Below are 13,399 nucleotides of genomic sequence, written 5' to 3'. Positions count from 1 at the left end.
AAAATCAGTGTAGGCAGCGCCTTGCTCCCTCTCGAGCCTCTAGAGAGGACCCCTCGTTGCCTCTTCCTGGCTTCTGGTGGCTCCTGGCAATCCTTGGTGTTCCTTAGCTTGTAACCGCATCACTCCAATCTCAGCCTCCCTTCTTGCTTGGTCTTATTGTGCGTCTCTGTGACTGAATCTCTCTCTTTCCTCATAGAAAGACACCAGTTGGATTTAGAACCTAACATAATCCAGTATAAACTCATCGTAACTTGGTTACATCTGCAAAGACTTGATTTCCAAATAAGGTTACATTCTGGCGTTTCTAGTGGACGTGAATTTTGGGGGGATGCTATTCAACTCATTATAGATAGTAACCCATCTTATAGTTGTACCTTAACTTACATAGCCAGTACCCCATTGTTGGACATTGAGATCGTAACTTTTCACTATTGTGACCATAATGGGGGCAGGGATAATGCATGTAGTAGAACCGAGGTGATCCAGCTGGACACCTTTTGGTACCCCCTTGCCCCATCTTAACTGTGAACGGACATGTGAAGCAGCCCTGGCCTGAGAAGGACATGCCGAGGGCCTATTAGGAAGGAGTGTTTGGATTGCCATCAGGTAAGCCACTAAGCCTTGCTGGGTGCAAACTGAGGCTGGGTGCCGTTTAGGGTAGTGGAGGAGGGAGAGATGAGACCATTTGTGCTCCTGAGACCAGCGGCAGCTCTAGTTTCTTCCAGTAACCTTCCTCTTCTCTGATCCCCTCAAGAACAGAGGCCTGTGAGAATCCTGGAGAAGCTGCTTCCCGTCCCTGTGTGCAGAAGTGACTGCAGGGTGAGGGGTGGACTGTGGCAACCATGGAGGTGTGCGTTCAGGTCTCCTTCCATCGGAGCCCCACTGCCTCACTTTCTCCACTGTATCGCCTCTGCACTTCTGTCACAAATGAGTTGTCCATATATGTATGGGTCTGTAATTACTCTTCTGTTTTTTTTTTGTGGTACGCGGGCCTCTCACTGTTGTGGTCTCTCCCGTTGCGGAGCACAGGTTCCGGATGCGCAGGTCCAGCGGCCACGGCTCATGGGCCCAGCCGCTCTGCGGCATGTGGGATCTTCCCGGACCAGGGCACGAACCCGCGTCCCCTGCATTGGCAGGCGGACTCTCAACCACTGCGCCACCAGGGAAGCTCTATAATTACTTTTTAAATCATAAAAGTAATTCATATTCATGTTAAAACCTCAGTGCAGAAAAGAAAAATGTGAAAACCCGCTTTTCCCCACGAATTCTTGTATTCTTTTTATAAATTTAAAAATGTATGGTACTGGCACAAAAACAGAAGTATAGATCAATGCAACAGGATAGAAAGCCCAGAGATAAACCCACGCACATATGGTCACCTTATCTTTGATAAAGGAGGCAAGAATATACAATGGAGAAAAGACAGCCTCTTCAATAAGTGGTGCTGGGAAAACTGGACAGCTACATAAAGAATGAAATTAGAACACTCCCTAACACGGTACACAAAAATAAACTCAGAATGGATTAAAGACCTAAATGTAAGGCCAGACGCTATAAAACTCTTAGAGGAAAACAGAGACAGAACACTTTATGACATAAATCACAGCAAGATCCTTTTTGACCCACCTCCTAGAGAAATGGAAATTAAAACAAAAATAAACAAATGGGACCTAATGAAACCTAAAAGCTTTTGCACAGCAAAGGAAACGACAAAAAAGACAAAAAGACAAAAAGACAACCCTCAGAATGGGAGAAAATATTTGCAAACGAAGCAACTGACAAGGGATTAATCTCCAAAATATACAAGCAGCTCATGCAACTCAATATCAAAAAAACACCCTAATCCAAAAATGGGCAGAAGACCTAAACAGACATTTCTTCAAAGAAGGTATACAGATTGTCAACAAACACATGAAAGGCTGCTTAACATCACTATTCTTTAGAGAAATGCAAATCAAAACCACAGTGAGGTATCACCTCACACCAGCCAGAATGGCCATCATCAAAAAATCTACAAACAGTAAATGCTGCAGAGGGTGTGGAGAAAAGGGAACCCTCTTGCACTGTTGGTGGGAATGTAAACTGATACAGCCACTATGGAGAACAGTATGGAGGTTCCTTAAAAAACTAAAAATAGAACTACCATATGACCCAGCAGTCCCACTACTGGGCATATACCCTGAGAAAACCATAATTCAAAAAGAGTCATGTACCACAGTGTTCATTGCAGCACTATTTACAATAGCCAGGACATGGAAGCAACCTAAGTGTCCATCGACAGATGAATGGGTAAAGAAGATGTGGCTCATATATACAGTGGAATATTAGCCATAAAAAGAAACGAAATTGAGTTATTTGTAGTGAGGTGGATGGACCTAGAGTCTGTCATACAGAGTGAAGTAAGTCAGAAAGAAAAACAAATACCGTATGCTAACATATGTGTGTGTATATATATATATATATATATATATATATAATCTAAAAAAAAAAGGTTCTGATGACTCTAGGGGCAGGACAGGAATAAAGAAAGACACAAGACGTAGAGAATGGACTTGAGGACATGGGGAGGGGGAAGGGTAAGCTGGGAGGAAGTGAGAGAGTAACATTGACATATATACACTACCAAATGTAAAATGCATGGCTGGTGGGAAGCAGCCGCATAGCACAGGGAGATCAGCTCGGTGCTTTGCAGCCACCTAGAGGGGTGGGATAGGAAGGGTGGGAGGGAGACACAAGAGGGAGGGGATATGGGGATATATGTATACATATAGCTAATTCACTTTGTTATACAGCAGAAACTAACACAACATTGTAAAGCAATTATACTCCAATAAAGTTGTTAAAAAATGTATCTTGTATATCTTGTATCTCTTTTCTTATCACTACTTGCAGACTTAACCTTATTCTTTTTAATAGCTGCACAGTATTCCCGTAATTATATAGACTATTAACCAGAGTCTTGTTACTTCAAAGAAGTCTGCAGTTTATTTTTACTCAGTTTTCCCACTTGTGTGAAAATATGTGTAAGATAAATTCCTAGACATGCAATGACTAACATTTATTGAAAACCTACCAGGAACCAGATATTTTATACTCACTCACTAATTTGATCTTTTTAGCTATCCTTTGAGAAAGATGATATGCCCATTTAATAGATGATACTGCGGCACTGTGAGATTTATTTATTCGTTGAAAGCTACAATGTTTAAATGGTGGAGCTGAACCAGCCCAAGCCTTCCCTTCTAGTTGCTACACAACTAAGCCTCAGGAGCACGATAAGAATTACTTCACAGGGCGCTTGTTAGGGTGAAATGTAAATATTTAAGGTCTATGCATTGCATTTTGTTTTGTACATTTTTATACTTACCCTGTAGAAAAGATTTCAGGTTACATTTTTGGTTTCATACTTAAGCAGAGTGTTACTAATATGCTTTAATACAGAGGGCAGCAGTGTTAATTAAGGAGGAAAATATAAAAACTACCATGTCCATGTATCCTGAGCACTGTTGCTTCATGATTTGGAATTGTATTTTTAACTTTTGCCATTCCACTTCATTTGGGTAAGTTTAAAAAAAGTGACTTCATTGTTTTAAGAATTAACCTAGGGGGCTTCCCTGGTGGTGCAGTGGTTGAGAGTCCGCCTGCTGATGCAGGGGACACGGCTTTGTGCCCCAGTCCGGGAAGATCCCACATGCCGCGGAGCGGCTGGGCCCATGAGCCATGGCCGCTGAGCCTGTGCGTCTGGAGACTGCTCTGCAACGGGAGAGGCCACAACAGTGAGAGGCCCGTGTACCGCAAAAAAAAAAAAAAAAAAAAAAATTAACCTAATCTTTTTGAATGTTGACTGTCTTGTATATCTTAGAAAAAAATCTTTGCTTATAGGTGTATGTCACCAGAACTGAATTCTTTTTAGTTTTTTTGACTTTCTTTTCTGAGAAACAATTGTGCCTTCTCTTGATAGGCGGCCCCAGTATTTTAAGGCTTTCATGTTGTTTTAGAGTTAAGAATGCTTCTTTGGTGAACTTGAAGAGCTCTAAAAATTGTAAATTTTTTATGGGAATATGGAAGTAGGAATTGATGGTGGAACTATGTTGTTAATAAACACCAAATTTAAGATAAACCAAATTTCTGGTAATGTTCTTATCAGAATTAGATTTTAGGATCTTTCTAAAAAACCTAAATCTGGGCAGACTTGCAGAGATTTAAATGCTGTGCTGGTGTTTTAGGTATTTTTTAAAACTCAAAATATAGGATAAAACAACTCATTTTAGGTAGTTGATAAATCTGGCTATGATACTAACTTGACAGATTTTTCAGTATTGAGAACAGATACGTACACATAGGCATGATATTTTCTGCATGATTGCTGTGTGTGTTTGTGTGTATGAATTAAAAAATTTTCTTAGAAGATGAGGGGTATTAGTCTGTTCTTGTTGAGCTTATGCTGTTTTCTTGGAATTAGGATTTAGGTACAGAATTCCCTATTCTTTTTTTTTTTGCGGTACGCGGGCCTCTCACTGTTGTGGCCTCTCCCGTTGCGGAGCACAGGCTCCGGACGCGCAGGCTCAGCGGCATGGTAGCTAACTCCCCCACAGCGAGTGACCCAAGAGAGTGACCAAGACTTAAGTCCCAGTGTCTTTATGAGTTAGTCTTGGAAGTGATACATCATCAGAAGCAAATCCTTTAAGTCTAGTACACATTCAAAGGGAGGGGAATTTTGCTTCCCCTCTTGAAGGGAGGAGTATCAAAGAATTTATTCAGGTACCTTAAAACTACCACAACTACTTGTCGGGAGAGTGAGTCCTCCATGGGTCTCTTCTTTCCTGCATGTCCTGAATGCGAGGGCCTGACTGCTCTTAACGTGGGTCGTTTCTCAGGATTGTGTTTGCAGCGAGCCACCTTGAGGGATGAGGTAACGTCTCCCGTTGGGGAAGACCAGGCTTACTTACTGCTTGCTGTAAAAGTGGTGGATTTCCTAAACTCAGCGTTCCTCTGTAAATCCACTGCATGTGTAGCATCTGTCTGGGGCCCCTTGTGTCACCTTGTGGGACTTGGGGGTAACAGGATGCTTATACTGCTGGCTGTGCTGTGAGTAATAAAGTTCTTTGTCTCTGACTCAGGAGACTCATGTGTTCTGTCTGATAAGTAGAAGGAGAAGGTTTGAAGTAACCACAACAGATACTAGATAGGGAGCTAACAAAATATTGGATAGGAAGCAAACTAAGGGACTTGTCGGACTCTGGGGCCAACACTATGGGCCCAAACTGAACAGATGCATGATTTTTTCCAGCAGCAGTCAGGACTCCAGGTAGGTAATTGGTGAAGGTGTTTCTTTTGGATTAATCAAGGGCAGGGGAGTTTGGAATGTGAAATTATTTTTTTCAAACTTTTGTGGTATAATTTATGTACAATAAACTGAACATATTTAAAGTCTGTAGTTCAATGAGTTTTGACCTGTATATGCCTGGGAAGCCTCACCCCAGTCAAGATAGTGAACATTTTCATCACTCCAAAAATTTCCTCCTACCCCTTCACGATCCGTGCATCCCTCAGCCCCAGTCCCAGGCACATACTGATGTACTTTCTGTCATAATGGAGTCCTTCTAGAATTTTATATAAATGAAATCACATGGCTTAACTTTTTTTATTTTCTGGTCGGAATTATTTTTTGTTAGCTGTTTAAAGTGCAAGAATTATTATCTTGTGGTGATGGATCTGGCAGATTTTTAAAAGTAATTAAACATTTTGAAGCCCAGTCTTCCCTGAAGCTCATATTAGAAAGCCAGAATGAGGGCTTTAGACAGAGCTGGTGAATTCTCTTCTTTTGTTGTAGAAATGAATATAGTTCTGATAGCAACAAAAGACTCCACATGCAAATGGCATTTTGGGTCTGAAAGTGGCTTGAATGTTAGAGTGCACCCGCTAAAGTTGAAAACTCGATGTGGATTTTTGTTGCTGGATCTTAGCCTGTTTAATAGTGTGGCTTAGTTACTTGACTACAGGAAAATAGAGTTTTGCACAAAAGCACAGTTGGGAATTTTTTTCTTGACTGTGGCACTTTAAAGTTCTGATGGCATGATTCCTGAGACTCTGAATTATTATTCTTTATTTTGTTAGTTTTCCTTATTTTGTTCTTTTTGCCCACCATCTTTTAAAAAAGACTTTCTCCTTAATAGAAAGATAAATGTGATTATTGAAGCATTACACCATGGAAAACCTAAGGTGTGCCTTAAAGTTTAGGTTTAGAGTCCTAGATTAGCAGGACACCCTGCCTTAAAACTGGAGGCCTTTAATATCCTACGGACAATTGAGGTGTTAACATCAGCAGATGATGGTGGATAAGCATAGTAGTTAAGGGTTTCCAGGGCTCTGGAATTAGGGCACCCTACCACTTAATAGCTAAGTCACTTAACACCTATAGGCCTCACTTTCTTCATCTGTAAAGTGGAGCTAACGACAATGCCTGTGTTGTAGGGGGCTTATAAATATTAAATTAAATCTTATAAAATTCTTAGCACAGGGCCTGACATATGGTAAACACTTACTGTATGTTAGCTTCTGTTATCATTCAAGGGATTCTGGGTAATGAATAGCTCTCTTATTTTAAGCAATATTCAGATGACTTAAAAAAAATAAAAAACTTTGCATCCCTCTTTGGTCTTGAAATAGAGTTCACTTGAACAGTAGTGTGTCACCTACCTTACAGTCCAGATTAATCATGAAAAGGAATGTTTACTTTCTGAGGTAGGTTAGTCCTGGGAAGGAATTTCCTAACATTACTAGTAGAATATTGCAATATCTGAACTTGGTGTACTATTGCTATTTCTGAGACGGAAGGTTCAGACTCTGTGTTTTTCCTGTCCTGCTTGTTGTTACCTTAGGTCTATCTTTAGTGGTCTATCTTTACTGGATCACTAGAGACGAGACTGCCAGTATATTCACATTTCTGAAGATCTTTAACTTGTTTGAGTTTGGTTCAAACATATAGACCCTTTAAAATCTTTTGACCATGTGATTTACTTGGATTGCACTCTCAATTGCATATTAAAATATTATTTAATATGTTGAAATCTGTTTCTTGACCTAAGCCAATTCTTTGGTAGAATGATATTAGGAAATCACAGAGACCTAGTTTAGATCTGTACTGATTTATGTTTGAGAGGAGTGTAGAAAGTAGATAGCTATGATATGTGTTTTTAAAATGTCTTAATTACTATACTTGTAGAATATGAACATATTTTCCTATTAAAAGATTGAAGCATTTGAGTACTGTGAGTCTAAAGCTTTACAAGTGAAGCTAAAGCCTCCACACACATTTCCCCCCAAGCTCAGAAGGCAAATTCCCTTCCCATCTAACCGCTGCTGTTTCAAATTTGGCGTTTCTCATGTAGGAATTCTTTATATATTTTGTATACAAATCTTTATACATATGTTAGATATTTTTTCACCAAGAGTTTGGTTTTTCTTTTAATTTTTGGTGTATTTTGTCATTTTGACATGATTGAATATTAGTCATTTTTCTTTGTTTTTTTGCCTTTTGTTTCTTATTTAAGAAGCCCTACCTTAACTCAAGTTCACAAGGATATTCACCTACGTTTTCTTCTAGTACTTTTTAAAAAATTTTTTTTATTTTTATTTTTTTGAGGTACGCGGGCCTCTCACTGCTGTGGCCCCTCCCGTTGCGGAGCACAGGCTCTGGACGCGCAGGCTCAGCGGCCGTGGCTCACGGGCGTAGCCGCTCCGCGGCATGTGGGATCTTCCCAGACCGGGGCACGAACCCGTGTCCCCTGCATCGGCAGGCGGACTCTCAACCACTGCGCCACCAGGGAAAACCCTTCTAGTACTTTTTAAAAAAATTTATTTATTTATTTACTTATTTTTGGCTGCGTTGGGTCTTCGTTGCTGCGCGCGGGCTTTCTGTAGTTGTGGCAAGCGGGGGCTACTCTTTGTTGCGGTGCGCGGGCTTCTCACTGCGGTGGCTTCTCGTTGCGGGGCGTGGGCTCTAGGCACACGGGCTCAGTAGTTGTGGCTTGCGGATTCTAGACCGCAGGCTCAGTAGTTGTGGTACACGGGCTTAGTTGCTCGCAGCATGTGGGATCCTCCTGGACCAGGGATCAAACCTGTGTCCCCTGCGTTGACAGGCCGATTCTTAACCACAGTGCCATCAGGGAAGTCCCTCTTCTAGTACTTTTAATAGTTTTAAAATTTGTATCTTTAATGTACATAGAATTTATTTCTGTGTACTGTGTGAAGTAGGGATGTAATTTATTTTTTTCCAAGAGCACCAGTTGTTGGAACTCCATTTATTGAATGATTTGTCCTTTTCTCACTGTTTTGAAATGTTAACTTTTAGCATCTACTAAATTCACATATATAATTTAGAGCCTATTCTTGGCCATTTCTGTGCAGTTTTAATCACTATAGCTTTAAAAGGCTCCGAGTCCTTATGAGAAATCCTAGGGGTCAGATACGGTTTTGGAGTCCAGGTTTTTTCCCCATAATGCCCAGTGGGCGTTATGCAGTATCCTGTAATCATACACATTGTTTTCCCAGTGACGTGTACGAATAATCACACTAGGTGAGATACGTATAAACAGTAAGTGACCTCATATCAAATCCTGCCAGGTTTTACCACTAAATAAGTTAAAAAGAAAAAAAACCCCTTACTTTCAGAGTTTTAAAACACTTCTGCATTGCAAATAAAGGATCATGGACCTATAATGTGTCTTGCTATTTAGGGGACATCTTCCTTTGTTCTTCTGTTTCAGATTATTTTGGTTATTGTAGTACCTTTACTCCTCCATTTGCATTTTGGAGTCAGCTTGTTGGGTTATGTGAGGAATCCTGTAGAGATTTTCATTGGCATGTGGAGTAGCTGGGGAAGAATGGACACCTTTACAATGTTTGTCTTCTCCTCCGTGAACATGGATAACTTTCCTTTTGTTCAGGAGTGTTTTGTAGTTTTTCCAAAAATTCTTACACATTTTTGTTTTATTTATATAGCAAAGTGTCTTTATGGTTTTGTTGCTCTTGTGAATGGGATCTTTTTTTAATTGCATTTTCCAGTTGTTATTACTAGTGCACAGAAAAGTACTGATATGTATATATTGATCTGTGCCTAAGCAGTTTGTTGAGTGAGTTCTCTTATTGGTTCTCGTGGTTGTCAGCTGATGATCTTGGATTTTCCAGTTAGAAAAATCATATATTCAAGCACTGAGTTTTATCCTTTTCTTGCCAATGTTTACAGTCTTATCTCTTCTTCTTTTCCCTTTGCTTGGTATGGTTTCAGTATTCAGTTTCGAGACATGTTGAGTGTTTTTACAATGATGTTTACTGAGAAATAAGTTACGCTGTAGACAGGGGCAGGAGTAAATAGATGATCGAAGGGGAGGTCTTGCTCAAGGGGGGCAATGAAAAGTGTCTGAGAGGGGAAATGTTTCTTTTTGGAGGAGTTAATGTGTGATCTTTTCATTACAGATATGGTGTAAGCTATTTCTTCAAGATTGGGCAGCTGAGGACCTGGTATTTCTGATTAGCCTTCAGCAGACTTATAGCCATAGAGAAACCTCACAGAGTTCCGTATTTTGTCTTCTGCTTTACACCTTTCCTGGCACCTGAATTCATCTTGCAACCATGTATGGAAGTGCTCGCTCAGTTGGGAAGGTGGAACCAAGCAACCAGAGCCCTGGGCGATCACCTCGGCTTCCACGTTCCCCTCGCTTGGGTCATCGTCGAACCAATAGTACAGGAGGGAGTTCTGGGAGCAGTGTCGGAGGTGGCAGTGGGAAAACCCTTTCAATGGAGAATATCCAGTCCTTAAACGCTGCCTATGCCACTTCTGGCCCTATGTACCTAAGTGACCATGAAAATGTGGGTTCGGAAACACCTAAAAGCACCATGACCCTTGGCCGTTCTGGAGGACGTCTGCCTTATGGTGTGAGGATGACTGCTATGGGCAGTAGCCCCAATATAGCTAGCAGTGGGGTTGCTAGTGACACCATAGCATTTGGAGAGCATCACCTCCCTCCTGTGAGCATGGCATCCACCGTTCCTCACTCTCTTCGTCAAGCAAGAGATAACACAATCATGGATCTGCAGACACAGCTGAAGGAAGTATTAAGGGAAAATGATCTCTTGCGAAAGGATGTGGAAGTAAAGGAGAGCAAATTAAGTTCTTCAATGAATAGCATCAAGACCTTCTGGAGCCCAGAGCTGAAGAAAGAACGAGCCCTGAGAAAAGATGAAGCTTCCAAAATCACTATTTGGAAGGAACAGTATAGAGTTGTGCAGGAGGAAAACCAGGTTAGTTATATATATATGTTTGCCTTTCTGTATTCTGTATTTATGAAACAATTCATGTACATAAATGAAATGAGCCATTCTTTCTCTTTTCTTTCTTAGGTCTTTCCCTTCTTGGTTCATTTATTTTCCTTCTTCCTGTTTTTCTTAGTATTTTGTGCTCTCCATTTCTTCGCCTTTTCCAGATTGGTCCTGTGCTTTAATTTTTTTCTGGCTGCCATGTCTGCTTGCTCACCATTCTTGCTTGTTTCTTTTCCCTAGCTTCTCTTTCTCTTCCTCTTTTCTTTCAGCATACATTATCTTTTTTCACTTCTTAAGAGAATGTAATTTTGCCACATGCTCTAAGATCCATTATCAAAATTGTTCAGGCTGTGTAACTTAAGTGGGGTATAGCGTTAAGATTTACCATAGTAAATGTTAAAAAAGTCAATCTTAAAAAAAATACCTATCACAAGGCCAATCAATATCTTGACAGTACAGAACAGAAATTAATTTTAAACAGTTAACATGGACATTGTACATATTTATTAAGTACCAACAGTGAGTAGCAGCTCTTTCTCTTGACATTTAGGAAAGTTTAACTTCAGGATCCTTTTTTAAAACAATTCTTTAATTCTTCAAATTTGAGGATTTAAGGTGGAAGAAAGGCAACTTGCTGTGATTGGTTATATATAAAATATAAATTAGATTTTGGTAGAAGTTGAATGTTAAATTGAGGTTATTGAATTTATCATTGAATTAGCTAGCCAGTGTACCTTTTTGATGGTGCTGAAAATATGCCTGTCACCAAGACGGTTTTAATTATCCAGCGACCTGGAAATTTCCAGTCCATTTTAACGAGAAAAAAAATTATTGGCTTACTTCTTTATTTTCAAATAATTCAGGCAGCTAATTATGCTTATACTTTAAAAGCTGTGTGGATAAAAAGCAGTGACAATAACCTTTCTAATTATCAAGCTACATTCAAAGGCAAATATTTGAATCTTCTGAAAAGACTATGGTGGGAACTCAGCACTTTAGTCCGGTGGAAGTGAAACAGTCCACAGAGCTCTGATGCCAAAAAAACCATATGTGCTGAAGGAGGGTGAACAATGCCTTATCGAGATTCCGCCCCCTGCCCTAATTACACACCAGTGCTGGCAGGAGTGTATTCTTCCTGCACCCACTATAATTACCACACAATCCTAAAATTGTATAACTTTGGTCCAGAAAATGAAGGGTGCAATTTTAAAGTAAAGTGAGACACTGCAATGAGATACAGAGAACTGAGAATGCTAATTAATAGATTATAGTGAGCCGGCAGTGGGCCCTAATTAAACTCTGCATTCATTACACCCTCCATAGCCCTCAGAGGTTGGACATTTTCCACTTTACAAAGAAGATTGGTTTAATAGGATTTACAGTAATTAAACAAATTTCCCCATTTCAGTTTGAGATTGGGGATTTAGACACATTCTAAATGTTTGATCTGATTGGACCACAGAGATCTTGGTCTAGAATCCTATCAAATGAAAAAACACATTTGCTTAGAATTGCCTAATGTGTATGGTTCATTATTAGGAAGTCCTTTTAGAAGATTGTTTCAAAAATAAATATCCAGCTGTTTTTGTTACTGAACTTTCAAGTACTGGTGTTGGAGAAATGGAACAATATATGTTTTAACAGGAAAAGGCTTTTCTTTTTCTTTTTTAAAATTGAGAATGAGAAAGTCTTTTTTTTTTTTTTTTTTTGTGGTACGCCCACTGTTGTGGCCTCTCCCGTTGCGGAGCAACAGGCTCCGGACGCGCAGGCTCCGCGGCCATAGCTCACGGGCGCAGCCGCTCCGCGGCATGTGGGATCTTCCCGGACCGGGGCACGAACCCGCGTCCCCTGCATCGGCAGGCGGACTCTCAACCACTGCGCCACCAGGGAAGCCCGAGGAAGGCTTTTGGTGTGTTTACTTGATGAAGAATAAAAGTCCAGCTGTGAGCTTGGTTATTTGCAAAGCAAAGGCTTTGGATGATTTATATTTTTAAATTTTATTCTAACCGGCATCTAGTAAAGATACTGTCATACTTCTTTTTGGTTATTATGCCTTGTAATATTCCTGTATGTTTAGTTGGAAGCTTATTTTTAAAATAATTATTTTAAACCACTTTCATTGGAATTTTGTGTGATCAGAGTACCTTTAAAAAACTATTACAGTATGGCAAGTGAGTTTAATGTTTTGCTTTTTGTATTTTTTTGCTCTTGGAGTTTGATTTTATTTAGGATTCTGATTTTTTGATTTTATTTATTTAGGGATCAAGAGAATTTGAAGTTCAGAAATTAAAAAAGAGACTTGCTCTCTGTAAATCTTTGTTTTGTCATTTGTTCTCACTGTTTGGACACTCGTGACTGTTAACATTTTAATAATTTTAGGTTGTACCTTGATTTGTTACATGGTGAAAGCCATTATTATTTGAATTTAAATAAACTTTTTCATGAGGTTGCTAATTGTTTCACTGTCATTTAGCGTCTGATTTCAAAATCTGGGATCTCTGTCTTGGACTATTTGTTTAACTTTTCTTTTTGATAATCCCGTTTTAACACAGAGATGAATTATGAATGATTATTCAGAGTATTGTGGATAAATCGGTATTCTAGTCTCTTTTCCAGATAGATTTGATCTTTTCTGGCGTTCCAGAAATGGCATGTGTTAGAGGCACTGTGGAGAATGTCCTGAGAAAATTAAGTCAAATGTGAGATAGATGTGCTCCTTTTGGGGAGTTAACAGTCACTTTGAGAAGCAAAATTTGTTCATGTGTGGCTTATAGAAATATAAGCTGCCCGTCCATTGGATTTTTCGTGTGCGGAGGTATATAAATGCATGTGGGAAACTGGCTCCTTGTAGAGCTGGCAAATTTGCTTTCCTGGGATGTAGTGGAGTGTTACGGAAAATGATCCAGTGAATCTAACAAAAACTGTTGCACAAATACCTGACAGGGCTTATTTGTGAGGAAATAAGAGAAGTTGCCAGAGGATTGCAGTCTCTTTTTCCCCTCTGTTACATTTTGCAGTGTGGTCTAGTGTGTGATTTCATCTCAGTGATAGAATTGCTTTTATGGGTTTGCTAATTTAC

The 13,399-nt window shown here is 39.8% G+C and overlaps 1 protein-coding gene across 16 annotated transcripts in view; it reads left to right on the top strand.

Moving 5' to 3' along the window:
- ERC1 (ELKS/RAB6-interacting/CAST family member 1) overlaps window positions 1–13,399 on the top strand; it is a 399,699-nt gene that overhangs the window by 23,376 nt on the left and 362,924 nt on the right. For 15 of the 16 annotated variants that reach the window (XR_010947412.1, XM_067756042.1, XM_067756040.1 and 12 more), the window contains exon 2: window positions 9,478–10,302. Coding sequence is in view for 15 of the 16 variants with exons in the window: in XM_067756042.1 (XP_067612143.1) it covers window positions 9,634–10,302 (669 nt within the window). In the remaining variant the exon portion in view is untranslated. Of the gene's footprint in view, window positions 1–9,477; window positions 10,303–13,399 lie in introns of those variants that run through there. The other variant, XM_067756046.1, reaches the window with a different exon arrangement.

This window comes from Pseudorca crassidens, chromosome 11 (assembly GCF_039906515.1).
Source record: "Pseudorca crassidens isolate mPseCra1 chromosome 11, mPseCra1.hap1, whole genome shotgun sequence".
In the NCBI taxonomy this organism is placed as follows: domain Eukaryota; kingdom Metazoa; phylum Chordata; class Mammalia; order Artiodactyla; family Delphinidae; genus Pseudorca; species Pseudorca crassidens.
This window is presented reverse-complemented; position numbering and strand designations above follow the sequence as displayed.